The sequence below is a fragment of the Aphis gossypii genome, chromosome 2, assembly GCF_020184175.1.
Source record: "Aphis gossypii isolate Hap1 chromosome 2, ASM2018417v2, whole genome shotgun sequence".
Taxonomy (NCBI): Eukaryota; Metazoa; Arthropoda; class Insecta; order Hemiptera; family Aphididae; genus Aphis; species Aphis gossypii.
Genome location: NC_065531.1, coordinates 60,665,441 through 60,686,840, shown reverse-complemented (window position 1 = coordinate 60,686,840; position 21,400 = coordinate 60,665,441). Strand labels below are relative to the sequence as shown.

Below are 21,400 nucleotides of genomic sequence, written 5' to 3'. Positions count from 1 at the left end.
GATACGGCATCTTAAGATAATTTATTTGTGTGTGACACAAATTTCTTCCATAGATATTTTCTACATGTTATTTTACATATTATTATTATATTCACTTAAATACTAATTTCTAATCTAATAACAATCAATTACCTATCAACTTTCATTTGTCATCCATATTACCACATGGTAACCCACAAATCAAAAAAAAAAAAATACATAGGTATATATAATATATTTAATTATAGTAATATAACGCTTTTCATTTTTACCCCTTTTATTATCCCCTTAGGGGTTGAATTTCGCAAAACCCGTTCTTAATGGATATATTCTACCTACCAAATTTCAGTTTCTTAAAGATTAAGTAGTTTTTAAAAATTCGTATTTAATCAAAAAAAAAATATGTATTTATATATACCTATTATTTCTATATATATATAAGATATAAGTATATATGATATATTTATTGCAGAAGATAGAAATGTAGACAATATATATTTATACACTATTATTTATAAGTACTCATAATGCTGTATGTGCAATAATTTATATAAATATAAAAACCAGCATCGTATTTGATTTTTTAACCGTATATTTACGTATATTTAAGAAAATATACCAATAAAATTGATTAAAATAAATTTATAAAAAAGTTAGTTTGTATTAACCATTAAACTTTTAAGTTTATACGCACTGTTGTTAAAGAATATTTTTATTGGTTATTAGTTTTATTACTTATTATTTTATAGGTTATTAAAGTTCCTAACATAGTATATTATAATATACTTATTACTTATATAGACTATAATATAGTATATGTGGTTTATGATAATTGATAATTGATATTCATTTAAGTATTAAATTGTGTATTACACTTCAGAAACATAATATATTTTCAAAGTCAATAAGACTATATTAAATACAGCTAATAGTGTAGTAAGAAATAATATTTTTTCAACTAAATTTTTAGTTATAAGTATTCAAACAAAACAAAGTAATTAATAAAATACCATAACAAAACTTCACGATATTAAAAGTATTTAAAAAGTATTCAATACTTTAAATACTTAAAAAAGTATTTGAATATTTTTACTCGTAAATATATCACAATATTGCCTAAATAGGGTATATTATATATTTACTTGTTTTTAAAATTGATTTAAATTATCTTTATATAGGTAATTTAAAATCAGTTATAAAAACATAATAAAATGCTATTTTAGTTTAAAAATTATCAATTTTTAATTAGTAAATACCAATGGTTGTAATAATAACGAAAACGAAAAAGAAATTATTTTTAAATTTATCTTGTCTGTTTATTCGCAAAATTTCAAGGAACATGACGATTCTTGAAGCAATTTTAGATCTTTATTCCCACCATCATCATCGACTGTTTTTACTTTTTATACTAATAATGTTTAACGGTTGTTGGGGTGGGATGCGTTATATTATAAGTTTTATTTTGAGAATCATACGCATTACGATTAATAAGATATGCGATGCAGTGCTCGTATTAATTTTAGCTTTCGGCAAAAGGTATGTAATGGGTGAATAATAGATATTTCGTCACCTCGGGTAAATTAAATGACAAATAAATGTATACAACAATAAATATAATCAAAGTATACTAAAAAATAAAAAAAAAAAAACCAAAAATCATCGGAACCCGTCATACCGTTCGTAGCGCGAATCTAGGGTAATGTGACATCAGTTACGCGGAGATCAATTTTATCGTGTGAAAGGATTACAACACGCCCACTTACCCCCACGCTACGGTGCGATCACTGATTCACCGTTCACAATAAATTGCCGCTCTGCCGCCGCCGACGACCAGCCGTCTCGACGCATCGCCGTCGTCGTCTCCCCTCGGCCCCGCCGATCATCCATCGGGCACGCGGGAACGACACCACTGCACAACGCAACGTGTGTACGCCGTGTGCTGCACTCAGACGGTCCCCCTGGAAACGGTGCGAGCGTCCACGGCGGCAGCGGCAATATCAGCAGTCCGGACTAGCAATGCCGGTGGTTTGACGTCCGCGCCGCGCACTTTTCACCCGCTCTCCGCGCGTACTATGCTCTTCTTCTATTCTTCCTCCTTCACGTCTTTTCGCCCGTCTTTCATCCCGACGGCCCGTTCGCGGTCCGACGACACCTCATCCGTGCGACATTTTTTTCCCAGTCGGACTTAACCCTTTTCCTCCCCTCTAAATTCCCCTTGGACACCCAAACCCGTACCACTTTTGATCCTTCGGCATATAATACCTCAATTCAAAAGTGCGCTTCTCGTTTTAATTATCATATTATTTTTCTATCTTTTAAAAAATAAAAACACACACACACACACATATATTATACCGTCGTTACATTTATTATTCTATTTTTTGTACGAAAAAATCAGATCAACTTAATTTATACAACTTGTTTCAATATATTATATATTATACATATTATATTATACATACACACACATATATATATATATATACACCATCCTTAGTGCGGCGCGTATATTCAACCGACGGCCATAGGAAATTGATGGGATCTGCTGTCGTGGATGGTACGACCGTTTCAATGAGAAATGGAATCTTTAACAGAGGATCAGAGCAGACCTGTAGAACTTTTGTCACCGTCCAGAGGAAGAAGGAAACAAGCGAAACCTCAACGGAAAAATGGTAAGTGCTTTTATTTGTATAATTCTATAGTCGTAGAATTTTTTTTGCATTTCGTCGATCCTTCAATAATCGACCTGGTTAGGTTAGGTAATATGTCTCGAATATCCGAATATTTTTATGTAGATCACGGTAGATCGGTCGAAGATTTTTGGAGCCATTGTGTTTTTTAACCCTCTTTGACGCCGCGAGGGCGGTCACACGGTCGCCGCTGGCACGTGCTACTATACTACCGGGAAACATGGCTGCCACCGCCGCCACCCACGTGTGACGTCACCCTCTTACCCCTAAGGGTTCACCTGTTTTTTTTTTGTTCACCCTACTATATCACATAATATAACAATAAATGACATTTGCGATTTTAAGGGTGTTATATACATTTAGGATTGTAACGACAATGAGTGTTGCTGATTCATAACGGTTTATTTTTTTAAAGCTTGAAATTAGATCAGCATCCCTTATGGTATCCCTCCGGCAGGCTGGCTATATGTTTTTTAATTTTTTCATTATTGTCTGAAACGACATTAAAATAAAAAATAAACCAGTTCTTTAATTTAGTCACCTTATAACCATGTAGATTATGATCAGTAATCACTGTGTACATTATTTTATTATATGTAGGTAGTTAGGTTATAATAGGTGGTATAGCCTATATATTATAATATAAACTTATGTACTCCGAAAACAATATTCACTGTGTTGTGTGTGCCTATAAATGTAAATAGAGCTAATAACTTTTTTTTGAATTTCACATTTTCTCTCTCGTATGTATACCTAATTAATTAGACAATTTATAAATTAAAACAGTAATAATATAATAAGTAAATAAATTCAAAAAACGTATTTTATAATTTTTTGAAAATTTTTAAAAATTTTTATTTAATTAAAATGTGATAAAATAGAAATAGTTATTTGTTAATCCGACCAGCACAGATTTATATCTGTATAATAAGTATTATATTATATATAATTAAATTTAATCGTTTTAACATTATTAAAGTTACACACATGTGACATTATACAATACTTCAATAGTTATACATAAACAGAATATATCTACATAATTTTTTGTTTTATCTTTTACTCTAATAAGATAGTATGATACATGATAAGTAATACATAGTATTATACGTAGGTATTCCGCAGTAAATGAGTATATATATACATATATATTGGGTCTACATTGCATGTTTTTATAGTTATTTGTAATGGTACGAGCTTCTTTTGATTATCAGTGAGTGTAATTTATTGAAGAATTGGTTTTTCATCTATTCATTTATTTATTTTAGTTATAACTGATAAGTAGGTAATTATACCTATAGGTATTATTTTTTATCTCTATTATATTATACATATTTACATTAGTTTTAAAGTTAAAAACACAATAGAATTAGCTTACATTTCCTTTCGTATTAATCATTATTTAATTTTATTTATTACCCTTGGGTTTATATTGCACATTATATATTATGTTATACTTTTGTACAACGTTTTAGATGATTTTTATGAAGTTTAGTTCAATAAAATCACTGTACTAATCAATTTATCTGGTTTTGGCTTTTATGTATGTTATACGATACATTAACGACATAATTGTAAATTTGAATTATATTAACATTTGAAATACTACGATAACAAAATATTAAGGTCATAAGACATATTATATTGTAGTATCATCGCGTATTAAATATATATATATATATATATATATAATGTAAAAACAATTTACTATTATAGTTAGAATTTTTAATACGTTTAGAAGATATCAGATCATTAATTTTACCAATACATTTTTGAAACCATAGATTTTATAAACATTTAATATGCCGTACAGAGATTATGCACGAGGACAGATTTATCTGTTTTATCTATCCACGTAAATACGCACGTTACTGCATCATTATTTATTGTTTAACCATAATTTTATAAAATTATATCCGTGAACTTATAATTTTAGAATTAAAAAATGTTATTTACAAAACTTTTGGTGTAGACACTATAGATTGTATTTAATAATTTTATTAATAATATATAATTGCTTATGTTAATTTGTAATGGAGAATATTAAATTGTTAAATATATTCTAAAAATCGTTATATTGTGTAAGATAATTTAAAAAAAAAATTTAAAAAATCAAATGTAAATTGTAATATAGTATATTTTTATGTTTAATTTTTCTTGTATACAATATTACTTATTAAGTATGTACAATATACATACTATATTGATACACAGTCCACAATATTTACTTTTCAATAATATAATAATAATATTTATTATTTACCTGATTGATTTTAATGTATTCTTCTTGTTATGCATATTGCCATCATTCTTAATTAATATAGTTTTGAGGCATATACTCGTAATATTGGATGTCTAAATTCTAAATTATTACTGAATTTTTTTTAAACTATATAGGACATAGCCACATAGGTATTCTATTTTATTCGAATCATTCATTATAAAAATTATTTTAATTTACTTTTTAATTGTTATGAATAACTAAAAGTATACTTAAAAGTTATAATTTATAAATATTACAATAAAATATTGAGTACACATAATATAATTTATAATACAAAATAACTTAAACAATTATAGTTTCACACCATCAGAAAAACTCGGATTATATTAGACAAAAGTTATTTAATTTTTTATCGGGTTTCTTAAAAGCAACACGTCATAATACAAATTATGCTTCGATGTAAATTTGTCCAGTATCAGTAAGGCTAAGGGGTGACGTTTAATTTAGCTTGTGCATCCATGATGATCAACCGTGCGAAATTAATCATTCGGGGGACGTCAACCCTCCCTATCTTCATCTGTGGGTCCACAGATTTTTGCCACGCGCCCTTCGCACCAGGTGAAATGAAAATACTTGTTTTTTTTTCGTTCTACTATTGTAAACCTTACAATAACACAAACCCTGACTATTTCCTCCCCCTGTTTGCGATATGGCGGAGGGGGTTGGAGAGGAATAGAATTTGTATCAAGGGTCATTTTTAAAGCGGTGGATTATCGACAGCTCCGGGGCGAATCCGTTTTTAAATATCGTCCGGGGGAAACAACAAAAAGAAAGAAAAGGGTCGTCAACGCGTGCAACCGGCGTTGGTAGGCTATAATAGCTGGCGCACGCGCTCTTTTTTCATTATGAACCGGTAGCAATAAACCTGAACGGCTTTTAGGCCAGGTGAGACCCAGGTTCCAACGGTCGTCGCCGCCGGCTTATAACAAAAACAAAATAGTACGAGACCGTAGTACCGTACAGTCAATTAAATCGATACATTATCGCATCTTAAGTTATGTGTTCGTGTGTATTATGCAAATACGTGATTTGTGATTCTATAAATAATCTTAATATTAAATAACTTGCATTACACCTATATAGTCTAGTTATTTGTGGTTGTGTTGTCGGTGGATAATCGTTTTGTATACGTCTTGTCAGCAATTTGAAATATTTAAAAATATTTTACCATCGCAATGAAATTGTATGTGGCTCAAGTGTTTCCACGGTTGATTATTTGAAAATGATTTACTACATATACCTATTTAGTATAGACATGGACAATTTAAAAACAAGAATAATGTAGTGTACTTACTATTATTTTTGTAGAAATGAGATTCTTATTGATAAAAATACTCTCTTGTAGACAAAAGTAATGAAGTAGTTAGGTACGTTATAATATGCAAAGTAAAAATAAAATAAATAATATACCTAATTACTAAAACGAAAGAAAAGTAGAAATAATATGCATAAATGATTTGTTCTGATTTAGAAGTATTTAGTATTTATATAAGTTAGGTATCAGGCAAGTTATCAGTAGGTACTAGAGTTATATAATTGTTATTATTATTAAACAATTCGTACAGTATTTATTTTACGGTTTAAATTGAAACATTTAAGTTGTATAAAAATGTTTAACTTAAATTAGTTTTACATTATTCTAATAAATTTGAATATAAATATTTAGCTAAAGTTGTAAATTAAGTAACCTTCTATATAAACTTTTTTATTGTATTGTTTGTAAAAAGGGGTTTGTATCACCCTTTTGAATCCATCTCTTGGATTAATAAACAGTAAACACACGTATTTGCGTTTCCAAAACATTTAAAAATATAATATACAAGAGAGAATGATAAAGAAACAAAGAATATACCTATTCTTAACAATAAATTACTAGGAAAAATGCGTTTATGAGTAGGTATGTGGCTACATGTAGTCACTGTAGGAAAAATATTTAAATAATTTATGAGTTATATATTTTAAAATTAATTTTATTATTATCAATCAAAAAAATAAATATTTTATTGGTATTTATGAATTTATGATATATATTATTTATACAAAGAAAAGAAAACAAATGTTTTAACTTTTAGTAAATATGTATAAAATTTTAAAATATACATACTTAAGTAAAATTGTATTCAATTTTACTAAGATATAACATAATATGAATAAATAATGAATTAGTTATTAACATTTTGGAAATGTATATTTTAAAATAAGTTTGATTTTGTAAAATGAAAAATAATTGCTTTTGACGTATTTACTAGTAAGTTTCGAAGTTTGTAGAATAAAAGTTTATCATTTCCACGGTTATGTTTTTATTGGTATTTTTTGTATGATTTTAAAATTTAATAACTAACATTTACAATCAAAATATAAATAGTTAATTTCATTTGATAATGTTTTAACTTCTTTTAAATTATTTTAACTTTTAAGAGCTATTAAAATGATAGATTTCATATTTTTTTTTAGTGAATTTGTAACATTTAACAGTTAGCAATATTTAAGATTTGTCGCTTTGATAAAAATATATTAAAGTGTATTATATTAAAATAAAATAAAGTTTTAATTGTCCCTTGTTACAGGAAAGTTAGTTTAGTTTGATAATTTAGTATAGTTAATATAATAATGTCATGTTCATCGATATTATTTATGTAAAAAGGATTTTAAATTTTAAACCGAACTTCTAGGTTCAAACTTTTGGTTCTTTCAACTGATCGTTTTTAGCGATTATACATAAACTTTAGTCTCTATTGGATTAATTAATTTCAGAGGTATTTAGTTACTTGTCAAGAGTAGCTCAAATATTTAGGAAATCGTTACGCACCATACACTTTTTGTAAGAAATACCGTGTTAATTAATATATAATATATGTATATTACATGTATATATATATATAGGACGACGGGTCGTGTATGTGTGAGTGTTTGTGGGAATATAGTAAGTGTGTATATTGTATGCATTCTACTTATAATATATATATATATATATACTTATATACTTATATATTATTATGTTCTTAAAAATCCTTTACTAAAATAAAATACACTTCAGTCACTACGATCGCTGTATACTCATTGGTGCTTCGCACGCGGTGGAGAATGGAGACGTGCGTGACGTCATGCACTTGAGTGCCTTGATTGATTTAGTGCATCCGGCCAGTTTCTTTTCGTGTACACGTTTTTATGCCAGGTGGGTCTAAAATATTGTATTATTTTTCATTATTACTGCCCCTACCTCATTGTGGTATATGTATTATACTTGTATACATCTCGGTCGCACAATTTACGGGACTGATCGAAACAATACACATTTCTTAAAAATCGTATTCGCGAAACGTATTGTATTTTTCATAGATCGATTATAATCTATTTTACTAAACAGAGTACGTGATCGTCTTTATAAGAAAAAAAAATGAAAGCTCGTTAGGACATTAAGTATACCCTATATAATATAATACATTTATTTTTAATTTTACGACAACGTTTTTATATAAATATATCATGTACGTTATTAGTTATACTTATGGATGATGACAACGACCTACACCGTATAATGTATAATGTGTACCTATATTATACGCACTAGATTGCAGCCGTGACACCGGCGGCGAGTGGGGTTAAACTGTCAATAGAAGGCAAATAATAATAAGTCGGTGTCGATGCTGCGGCGGGTATACGAGTATAATATGCTGTGGTCCCTGGGAGAGGCGAATGCGAGAGAGCAAACACTAATGTAATATTTCACCTGAAATACTTCCAAATACACTCTGTATGCTCGCGACACATACGCGTGTTACATATATATATATATATTATATAGTACTCACACACCGCTGTCAAACGCAGCTATATAGTGCCCATACAGTGTGTGACACCAACGCGTGTATATATGAGTGTGTGTGTGCGCACGCTAGTGTATATTATATAAAAATAATAAATGGTTTTGTTTTGTACGTGTCGATTTTTACGAGAGCTCGTGTTGACGACGGTCGGCAAGAGGTAAAAACCGGAGACCCGACTTGTGAGATATACGTGGAGAGGGGGTCGTCGGCGGTTATGGAGGAGTGTGGCGTGTCGTATATTGGGATACTGCTAGAGAGTTCACGGTCCCCCGAGATAGCCTCACCTGATTCTTTATATTATTATATTATTTATTATGTGCGTTCTTCTCTTTTTCCTCGTCGTTCTCGATAACTACTATACACACCTCTCGCTCGTCGTCGTACGGTCGGTATTTTTATTAACAATATAATAATAATAATAAAAATAATAAACGTAATAATATTTAATTCGTGTTTGCACGTGGACACTGAATCGTATCTTATCGTTGTTCGGGTCGTAGAGCGGGTTTATCTGCGTGTACTAATAAATAATAAGTTCATCCGTGTTAATCGACGTGTTGTATATGTGGTTGACAATTTTTATTTTTGATAATTATAAATTACTGAACGCGTACCTTATTATAATACAAATATATTATATAGCACACACAAATATACAAAAACACACACACACATACACACCTTGTCGTCAGGTCTCCGATAACCTCGGTCGAGGCACGATGATGACTACGATGATAGTCGCATCAGTGAATCACAATAATCATGTATATAATATCTTAAGACGTAAAATTATTATATACAAGTAACAAGTTATATTATGTGGTCGTAAATGTCTCGTAAATCATTAGGATTTGATAAAGTGATATCTTAAATTGTAGACGTCGATGAGATCTATATAATATTAACAGGCAATTCGAGTCTATAAACGAATTATTATTATGAATATAAAGACGTAATTGGTTTTGAAAAACTTAAAATAATTGGTCATCTATTTTATTATCATGTCTTACCGCACACATACCCTACCTGTAGACATTGAAATATATGCCTTCGGAGACAAATGTTCGTACAATTTACACTAAATCGATTATTGCTATAATTACTTTTACCGATAACTTGATTAACTAGCATTTTGTATTGACGATATAAAATACGTGACATTTTAAACTAATTTTTAACAAGAATATTGATATATACTTTTACTAAATAAAATGTTTGAAAAAATTTAACTTGAGAATTGTTAATTTGCTTCATTAAAAATAAATACTTCTTCTTTATTCTTTTTAACCATGTTAAAGTGTTTAAAAATGTAAATACTAGTAAGTTTTTTTTATTGTTTATGTAATGTAATTACTAAATGCAAATTATTACGAAATAATTAATAAAAATATTAACAGTGTATGTATCATTATTTGGAGATATTAAGGCTACTATAAAATAAAACTTTAAGCTGACAATATAAGTTTGAGTAATTTAACTATAAACAATGTTGAGAACTAAACATGCCTTTTCATAAACTGTATATTTTATTGATATTTATACCTATCGTTTGAATTTCGTCAAAAATCGTTTGGAAAAATTAAAAACATTCGAAATGCAAGATAATTTGACAATTATTATTATCGTTATTTTTTAGTATTGGTTTTATTTCTAACTGTCAATTATACTTTAGATAATATACTAATAAATATTATATAATTGCACGCATTTTTATCTAGATATTAGTGAGTTTGAATGTATTATTATTACCATGCGTATATTCATCCACGGAAATGTGTAGCCTATGTATCTACTATAAATTATGAGTATGTGTATGTCAAAAAATACAGAATTATATGATTATTATTATTTCTTCTAATTAAAATCTTGAAATAATATAGTCGACATATAGCCAGCCGTGTGTAAAATGTCTAGTCCATGTTTTATTGGATATATCGTTTCCGGGCTGAGAATTTCCCATTTTGTGCGTGTAACATACACGGTTTTGGGCGCGGGCCAATGACACCTTTAAATCACTAGGTTTTATTTTTATATTTTATTCCGCCGTTAAATTAGACCAAAATCGATTCGACGGCGTCCGTGGTCCTTATTAACTCGTGGGGAGGAGACGAAGGGAGCCGAAGAAAACAGCGTGTGGCTTGCATGCGTACATATATATATGCATATATATGCATTTTGCTTATTTAAAAATAGCGGACATTCCAGGCGGTCCGTGTCGAATTTGGCTTAGAACAATACGATTTCCGAACGACGGTACGTCTTGTATACTTCCCCTTGTTCTTCGCTCCCCTGACCCCGAACACCATATCCAAATCTAGATCCTTCGATGAAAGTGACAATGACGGTTCCGAATGACTACGATGGCTGCTGTTACCGCTTGGTACTTTAACCATACAGTAGTAAATATATTATATAAAAATAATTTTGCGATAAAACACGATAATTTGAGATTTTTTTCCGGCCGAGTGTTTCGAGCCAAGAGAGTATAATAGTAAAAATTATAGAGTTGGCGTTGAAAAATTATTAAATTTAAAAGAGCGTTAAAATTTCATCTTTAATTATAAAAAAATTACGTTCTATGTTGTTATATTCAAACAGGTTGTTTTATTCTATGTCATAGAAATTACGTAATTGCAACAATTAATTTATTTCTACACCTATAGGAATATATATAAATTATTTATATTTATTATTTATACCTATGAAACATTATACAATAAAAATCTGTATCTTCTTTATGATAGAGTGCTATTTATTACGGTCTCACGAAATATGGAATCAAATATCACGAGATTGTGATGGGTAGTTATTTTGTATTCACATATTCTAAATTATGTGTTAGAATCAATACATCGACTTATTTTTCAATATTATTGCAGTAATTGTAATAATAATAATAATAATAATAATAATTGATGCGACATAATATGTAGCTTAATCTAACGTAATATTATAATATTATATAGTACGCTGTTTGAAAATCTAGTTTTAATCCGATTGATAATGAATTAATGATTTAATATGAGTGTATTAAGTGTTATCTTAGCCCAAAAAATCGGTACCTATTAAAAAAAAAGACACGAGGGAAATAAAACTAAACAGTTTTGATAATTTGATTTGATTTTTAAAATGAGTTACATTATAATAAATAATTTTATATCATATAGTTATTAGTTATTACCTACAAAAGTTATTATATAATTTTTTAAATGAATTATTATCGATATTTAGATGAGGTATGTAAGTGACTGACTAATAAAAAATCAGTTATATATTAATATAATAATTAACTATGAATGGATTACAATGATGACACAAATTTATAATTATATTTTAATGAGAATACAAGAGAAAAATATAAACTATGTTCGTGCAAAGACTGGAACCAGCTTACATGCGTAGTAATACCTACCTATACAGGTTAATAGGTAATGCACAATTAAAATTAACTGTCTAAAGGTTATGTACATAGTTGATTAAAACTGAAAGTAAACATAAATTAGCTGATTAGAAATACCTTTATACATTTGATAGGTACAATAGACTATAGGTATGTGTTGATATTATAATATGTTTTTACATTTTGTTTATATTCGATTGACTATAATACAAGTAGTAGGTACTATCAAAAATGACTATAAATTGATGAAATATACATGATTAATTTATTATAAGGTTTTGGTTTTATCAGCAAAATCGGTGAAATATTTGTAATTATAAAATTATAACTATTTATTGATGGTAAATTTACAGTAACTCAACAATATTTATACATAGGTATACTTACCTATATCTATTTAATTTTGAGTTAAAAATTGTTGGAATTTATAGAGTTAATGAAAATGACAAATTACAATATTATCATAATTCACAATATGAATAAAATGTTATCAATATTGTTAAAACAACTTAAAAAAGAATAATAGTAGATAATAAACAAAGTGGAAGTGATGAAATAAAAAAAAATGCTTAGTTTATAATAACCTATATAATATATAATATTATACCTGTTATTAATATAAATTATTATTGAACAATAAACTATTAAGTTCTTATTTGGAATTCAATTTTGATTTTTTTATCAAAAGTTATAATATATTAGTATTACAATGTGTAAGTAATTGGAAGTATCTACATTATTCTATAGTCATCAAATTGCATAAAATTTTTTAAGACTTACCTAATAGGAGTTTTAAAATTTGTTGTAACAAGAAATATGCACCTAATAGGTATACATTTTTATCGTAAAATAAAATGAGTAGAAAAAAAAATCAAAATATCTCTAAGTAGTTTCACAACTTACTAGTGGAAATTAAGATCAAGCCAATTTCCAGTCCAAAACGTGTATCTATATATATATATATATTGTCGAGATTATCATAAAACTAATCGATTTAATATTTTCTTTGATATTATTTACGTTTTCATAAAATCAAAAATCTCAATCAAAAGTATAGGCATACTTAATGATTTATTTTTTTACTGATTAAAATTTCGTTTCAAAAAGTCGATTATGGAGACATAAACTTTTACGCTCAATGGATGTTTTGCAATCCTATGAATGACTAGTTTACTACTATACCCAGTACCTAGTACTATTACTACTATTATATAGATAAGTACTATCATTATCACGTTTTTGTTAGATTTTGGACTTGAGTAACATCGAACAGTAGTTGCCACCCAATTGTGGTTAGTCGTCGTCTCGTCTGGTGGGCAATGCGCATTGGTTAACGCGTATAACGTTTAGATATATATATACGGGGGAGGCAGGCAAACTTGATTATCAACGACACGAATAACCAGCCGACCACCAGCACCGTCGCTATCACGCCAGAGCTAGTGGTGGGTAGTCTTTATCGTATCTTAATGGAAATACGGAAAGTTTCTGCAATAATTTGCGAAAGTTGTTTTTAACATTATTATTTTACGTCAAAACTTTCGAGCCAAACTTTCCGGCTGTGCCGAGAAGAGTCCACTTCCGCCGGCTTTTATAATCCAATGTAATAATTTAACGAAACGGCGCGTAAAATATTTAACAACACGTTTCGACATTGTATAAGATGGATGGACGCCTTGTCCACCGCAGTCGAAAACAAGTAGCGAAAGAAAACCGCTTATCAGTTACATCGCACGGGGAATTGACCAGATCCGATGACACGGCTTTTGTGGTGGTAGCAGGTGACGCGTGTTTGTTTTTTTTTTATGGCGCGCACCTATATACTTATACATAACACCTAAGAGTTTTTCGACCATCGCAGTCCGGAGAAAATGTTTTTAAAAAATTATTATTATTATTATAACAATTAATATAATATGATATTATGTGACTTATCTACATTATTCGTACGCACAAAATTATTGCTCTGTCTCGATTCAATGAGAGTTCGTGATTAGTTGGCGATTCTGGTCGCTCCATTATGCCATTGTCCGTCCGACCAGGTGTTGTTATTTATAAATTGTTATTATTTTAATAAGTGCAACTGCATACATTTCTAAAAACTATATTATAATGATCACAAGGAAAAAAATGCGCACATTTATTATGAAACTTCGCTTATACACTTCCATACATAATATCTACGTCGTATGCGGGCTATAAGAATAGAACAAAGCGTAAAATATGTTATCTGATGGTTGACCTATTTCTTGATTTTAACATTTGAATTAAACAAAAATTCATCAATTTAGGTAAATCTCTAAAATGTTTGTGTGCAATTGATTTTTTAAATACGTATAATAGATATGCATGTATACGATTTATTATTGTGAGAAATGACAAAGTGCATAAGGTGTACGGTGTATACGGTATTTATATAATATTAGTTTATACATTTACAGGTAAAATGTTTATAAAATAAATCATGATTCATGAAACTATATTTAATAGTAATTGTTATCTACGAGTATAAGTAGTAGGAACCCACAATGAATTTGCATACTTATTTATTTTTTAATTTTGTTTTTCGTTCAGGTACTGAGGTATGCTGTTTGTTTGGTCAAGGTATAAATAATAATTAAACAATAATAGTATTAATGTTCAATAATTCCTGTAGTCGGATAAAGGTTGAAATTATTGTAATTGTTGAAGTAAATGTTATCATTTCTAATGTTCTACGATAAGAATTGTTATAGTGTTTAAGTATAGAGGTAAAATCAATTCAACTCTTTAATGTGAAGTTAAAAAGTAATTTTACTTATAAATTAACGATTGATCGTAACTATTATGTTTACTATTTTAAGTATTTTTTTCTATACATTATTTAGTAACAAATCTAAAATTTGAATCGAATTCGAATTGGTATTCTGCTTCAATATTATTTTAGTTCTTAATAACTTTTGCATTTTAAAGAACTATCCAGTTGATTTTATTTTGTTTGATATTTTGCTTTTGATGTTTATAATATAATTTTATTGTTGTTGTCAACATGAGATAGGTACCTATAATATATCAGGATTGTGAAAATAATTAATTTCAAAGAAAAAATAGCATTTTAAACAACAAATAATTTGTTTCTAAGGAAGCACCAAACGAATAGTTTTACTATGCATTTTATTTATAATAATAACTAGTATAAAGTAAGAATTAGGAATTTTCCAAAAGTTTTTCGTAGTCCTGATAAAAAATCAGAAATTAACATCAGATGGTATTTTAAAGAACGCGATTTTGAAATTGTGTTATCACTTATCTAGTTTATCTATTTCTCATCAAAGTATTAGATTAGTAGCTATAGATACTCAATATAAGTGTTTAAATAAATAAAATGTTATCTTATCTCAATTAAGTCTAGTAAGACTTAGGAAGAAAAAGTTTATTCCTAAACTACCGTATATAATAATCGACCATTTCAAAAATATAATTTTGATAGCGTTATATGGTTTTGGCATTCGGGCCACAATGATATAAGTTATCTTAGTCATTTGTTAATCTCCAACTACTCAGTCTACTACCGCAATTTATTTAATCCAACCTATTACTCGTCTAAGCAAAATAAATCGTAAATAATTTATGTAAATGTTTGATGAGTAAATTTAACGTGAATTGTACTAGACTATATGTAAAAATTGTCTTGTTTACATTGTTAATTTTAAAAGTTAGGTATATAATATTCCGAGTTTGCATATACAACAGCCGTGTGAACAATGAACCGGTAATTTAGATCGGTCAAACTCGACATAATCGTAGTTATAATATTAAATATATACATTATACAAGTATAATATATATAGGAAGTATATAATACGTGTTGGTTTATTTTAATTCTTTACATTGGTGTAATATATACTTCTACCTGTGTTTGTTTCATGTTATCAACCTGTCTGATAAAATAAACATTGAGTAAAAAAACAATTAAAACAATACGATTTTTTTTCTTTTTGTTATAAGCAACCGTTTACGTGGATATGTGAGAATCTTTTAGACAAAACACACCTGATACACGACGGTTTGTTGAAAAAAAAACGTACATAGCCCTCACCTTGATTGTCTACGTGGCTTTTGAAATCGCTCGGGAATCGAATTACTGCCCGATCAGCCTTGTGCTGCGACGCACTCCTACGATCCTTCTGCGGAGCCGCGGAGCGTATACCTTTCTCGGAATGCCCGACTAGCTCTTTGACAAAAAAAAAATAATAATAATAATTAAAGAGAACGAAAAAAACAACTATCGAACTCCCAAGTGTCATTTCAGATAATTACGTCATTTTTCGTAATAAATTTAACGTGAATGAAAACAAATAACACTATAATTTAATATATATACTGTCATCCTCATAAACATTATGCGTGTTTGTCGTGGCTCGTAAATAATTCAATTGAAAATTAAGCATAATATAATATATTATAAAGGTAGTAAGTAATAACTTAAAACCGTATTTTTATGCATAAAACACTCGAAAAACGTGTTAATATTTTTGGTTTATTATGAATTAAAGAACAACAATATTTTCAGTGTAAAAGTATAGATATACTTACAATATTATATTTTTATTACCTATAGATATAAGGAGTTTATAAATACCAATTATATAAATATGTACTATCTCATCTTATAAAACAAATTTTATTAAAATATTATATTGTTTATTTTTCTAAGTATTTTCTATGAATGAAAAGATTTCATTTTTTTTTTAAGCTGCGACGGGTATAGTCTGTATACTTAGCCGTTTATCTATCGATAGTATGGTTGTCACGTCTTTATTAACTTTATCATATTTAAATCTAATAACTTTGATAAAATAACTAAAATATGAATAATTTCTACAATTCATGTAGGTAATGATGACTATATAGGTGACAGGTGACATATCAATATATCTATTTTAAATGCGTTCGTATTTATATTTAAAAATCTGAACAACAATAGTTACATCATTATTATTTAGACTTATCTACAGTTGAACTTGTTTGACATAGACACTTTGTTTTTTTGTTTAATTTTTCCAATTGTAGCCGTTTATAGCCGTATAGGTATACCATAATAATATAAACATAACTACGAGAATTATATGCAACTTGATGTAATACTAAATCATACATTTATAAATGCGTTTAACGTTAGGTTATGTAACATATTAATATAGTTTAACGTTAAACGCAATCTTACATTAAAATACCAGAATGATATATAATTAATTAATAAATGAAAATTATGAATAGTTGTAACTGCAGGTTAATGAGTAAAGAGATAAAATTACGAAAATAAATTATATGATAATTAAATATTATATTATGTACACGCTATCGTAAAATAAAATAATTATAAAATTATAAATCAGGTGAAATATATTATGCACTGTGTATAGAAATACATTGTATTAAAGATTATATATATTTAATTAGACGTATTATAACGGTTTAATACGCGTAAAATGTATGTATAAATACAATTTACACGATGAACAAATATGAGATAAATAATAAATAAGTACTTTAGTATTAAACAGTAGGTACACAATTGTCAATATATTCGCGTTTTCTTTCTTTCTTTTGTGAGTGTAAGTTGTGAAAACGTTTTTCTAGCGTATGTAATAAACTTGTTGATATCTGATGGTTTTTATGCTTTCGTAAGTATTTTCCCACGTATTAATAATAATATACCGGCTTGATTTACTTTTTTCTTTCTAAATTATTTGTTTTTATATAATCCTTGAAAATAACTTTAACGTATTTTGATCTCCTGAAAATATTACTTTAATTGTCATTGTTTTTTTAACTCTTTATTTTTTACGTTCTTTGGTATCGCGATAAACACATAGTGTTTAATTTAAATAATCTTCTGAGAAATTAAACTAATAAAACGTGATTTTAGGAAAACGCATCTTTCAAAAATATAATTACCTAAATTATTGATTATACGAAAAGCTGACTTTTTTTTTTTACAAAACATAATTAATAAAAAAAATTTTATTTCCAACTTCTTATTTATAGATGTATGTTTGTGAAAATAAAATAATTTATTAATTAAATTAATAAATAAAAAGTTTTTTTGGTGGTGTGTTGAGTTAGAATTGTTTTTATTGTTTTCAATGCGTTTGTACATAGTTTTGCCAATATACATTAGAGAAACAAAATAAATTTCTTAACCTTCGTTCTATCTTAATGGTATATGTGATAATAACGATGACGAGTCAGATAATTATTATTGTCACCGAAATCGTGATAAATGACTCCTTGTCCCACATGAATGTATAATGTATGTATTAAAATGTGTGCTGAGGAATTGGAAAGGGTCGAAGATTTTTGTTAATTTCTCTCGACACCTCCGAGCAATGATCGATAGTCGGTTGAGTTATTTTTGTTGCCGCCCAACCTGGCGCTCCATGAACAATTTCATTGTAGAAGAAAACACACACTGGCACATACGCACCGCGACCGGCGCCTTCTCAAAAGAGCCGTTGAGTGACAGACTGACATACGGCCACTTAATGGGTATACAGGCCACCTGCCATTGCTATTATTAATATGCACGTTTTCCCTTGTTTTCTGAAGAAACACATTTTTCGTTCGAATTACTCTTTTCCTCATAATCTTCAAACTGGGTATTAAGAACGAAGACGAAGTATATCCCTAGGTTTTTTTTTTTTGGCCATTATGGATCATTAACAAAGCTAAATACGTCTTTTATATTTAATTATATGTGTGTGCGTGAATGTTTTCGCTTTCAAAACTATGAAAATTGTGAAAATTTTCATGGATCATTCATATAAATTTTATTTTAAAACGTTTTAACATATTTTTAATTTTTTTATCAGTTTTATTAAATAAAAATCATGTTATGAATTATGATGTTATATATTCAATTTTATATACATCTAACTAAACTTTATTATACCTTTTTACAATTATTTATAGAATGATAATTGAAATTAATTAACTATTTGTTATAAAATATATATATATATATATTTTTAAATTTATATTATATATTAACTTTTTAATAAATATGTTTTATTGATTCTGTAATGAAACTCTTTTTGGTAAACGCTGACTTCAGCTTGTAATTGACCACACGCGGTTTGTAAATCTACACGGTTAGGTTACTTAACGATGTATTGACACAATAATGATTGAAACTAATTGAAAATATTTTTAGGATTTTAACTTATGACATTTTTTTTTTTGTTAAGGTACATTTAGAATTGATATAAACAATAATTAATTTTTACTAAAATTGCTACTGTCGTGAATATATTTTGTTGAGTCATTTTAATATTAAAGCCAAGTAGCCAAATAGGCTTGCTTTTAATACACTTACACTTATGTATTTATACTATTAGTATATATTAGTATATATTATATGGCTATTATTTATTATAATATTATATTCATGAATTTTTTATAGTTAAAAAAAAAATAAAAGGTATAAATTAATTTAACTTTTATTTTATATCTTATATACACGTATTTTAATATTATAGTATACCTTGAATTTGGGAATTTTTAAATATATAATGTTTAATTTCTTGATAAATATATTTTGATATCGTCGAATTTTCATTAAAATAAAAGAAGTAATAATATTGTTTATTTATTTTTAACGATTTTATTAATTTGAAAAAAAATACGTACATTATTCCGTCGTCATGGTTCCGCATACGCGAGCAGGTGAGTGAATAAAAAAAAAGAAGAAGCGGGTCGGTGTCATTGGTGTTCGGCTGAAGGAACCATTCCGTGTGGTACACGTGTATAAGTATGTAAAGATATAGATATAGTTTTTAATGTGGGTTTTATTGATCTCGACATTTGTCGGGCGCCGGTACGACGACCCCTTCTTTTCTTATTTTTTTTTTACCTGTATTCTAAAGCCTCAGCTATAGAGAGTATCTTGAAACACGCGGAATCTAGACGTCTGCCATGGCGGAGATAATATGAAAAACCTTTTTTTTATAATGATTATACGACTTAATACTCGTATATATTATTATTCTTATATAATATTTTTTCTGTTATACATGCGTCTTACAACTTAAAAGTGGAAAGTGGAAAGTTATGACATTAAACAAATTCAAAAAATAAATAAATAAAAATTAACATTCACTCTTAACACATCGATCAGATGCAAAGTCACATTTTATGAAATTCAAAATGCTGATAAAACTTTTCGGTTGTAAACTTAGACTAATGTTTTATTTCGTTAAGAGAAAGAAATTCATAGTATACTTAATATAACAAGTTATATTCTAAATTGGAGCATCAAATATACGTATAATATTTTGTTAATTTTTGGATGATTATCAGTTTTTTATTAAAAGTTAATTATACTTTATAGTAGTATTATACATAATAGTATTGAAAATAGATAGTAAAGCTGTTATTTCATAAGTACACATTTTTTCTTTATAAAACTTAAATAAAAACCCTTAAACTCATAAATAAAGTGGAGTAGAGTATTATTATTTACGTTGTCATATATTTATGTAAAAGTTTAAAGTCTATTTCAACTAATTTTTAGTAACCGGTACTTTAAAATAAATTATTCGAGATGTTTTGAAAGTTTATGAATTAAATTTATGTTGCTATACTATATAAATCTTGATTTTATATAATGTACAATATAATAGGCGTATTGAAATCTATTTTAAGCGACGCGTATTTTTTACTTACCTCCATAATATATCTATTTAGTAACACACGTATAAGCATTTGTTCAGTTTTAATCTGTTTGATTACAAATATGAAAGTAAAAAAAAAAATAGGTACAAGATTTGCATCGCATATACACACTCGCATGTGGCGTCTGGTTTATACCATACGACGATTTCATTGTAATAACATCGCCCGCGATAAAATATTTGATTTATAATAAAACGCTCGTTCGACGACGACGTCTGCCGTTGCCGTATAATACAATATGTTCAGCGGTATCGTGTAATAAAAAACGGGCCGAGCGTATAGCATACATTATTATTATTATTATTATTATTAATACAACGTATATACCTATTATTATAATACACGCGCATACGTCGATTCGACTCCGTTGATAATTAGTGACTTTTTTTCTTCTTCTCCTGCAGCTCGCGTTCGTTCATTTTACGTTTCGACGGTTTCGCGTTGCGATTAGGTGCGTGTACTGCATATTATATGAGGGGAAAAAAACATAAAAAAAAAAAAAAAA

At 28.0% G+C, this 21,400-nt stretch overlaps 1 protein-coding gene and 1 long non-coding RNA gene across 3 annotated transcripts in view; one reads left to right on the top strand and one right to left on the bottom strand.

Annotated features, from left to right (window-relative positions):
* Window positions 1-1,933: 1,933 nt before the first annotated feature.
* The window catches only part of LOC114133033 (zinc finger protein 1), a 165,782-nt gene continuing 146,315 nt past the window's right edge, over window positions 1,934-21,400 (top strand). For both annotated transcript variants that reach the window (XM_050201831.1, XM_050201832.1), the window contains exon 1: window positions 1,934-2,651. In XM_050201831.1, coding sequence (XP_050057788.1) covers window positions 2,558-2,651 — 94 coding nt within the window. In that variant the 5' untranslated portion in view covers window positions 1,934-2,557. The remainder of the gene's footprint in view (window positions 2,652-21,400) is intronic.
* On the bottom strand, window positions 16,027-17,799 carry LOC126550397 (uncharacterized). The gene is made up of 3 exons (XR_007604479.1): window positions 17,712-17,799; window positions 16,259-16,393; window positions 16,027-16,100 (listed from the first exon to the last, which is right to left on the bottom strand). It is a non-coding gene; the product is annotated as an uncharacterized LOC126550397 (long non-coding RNA).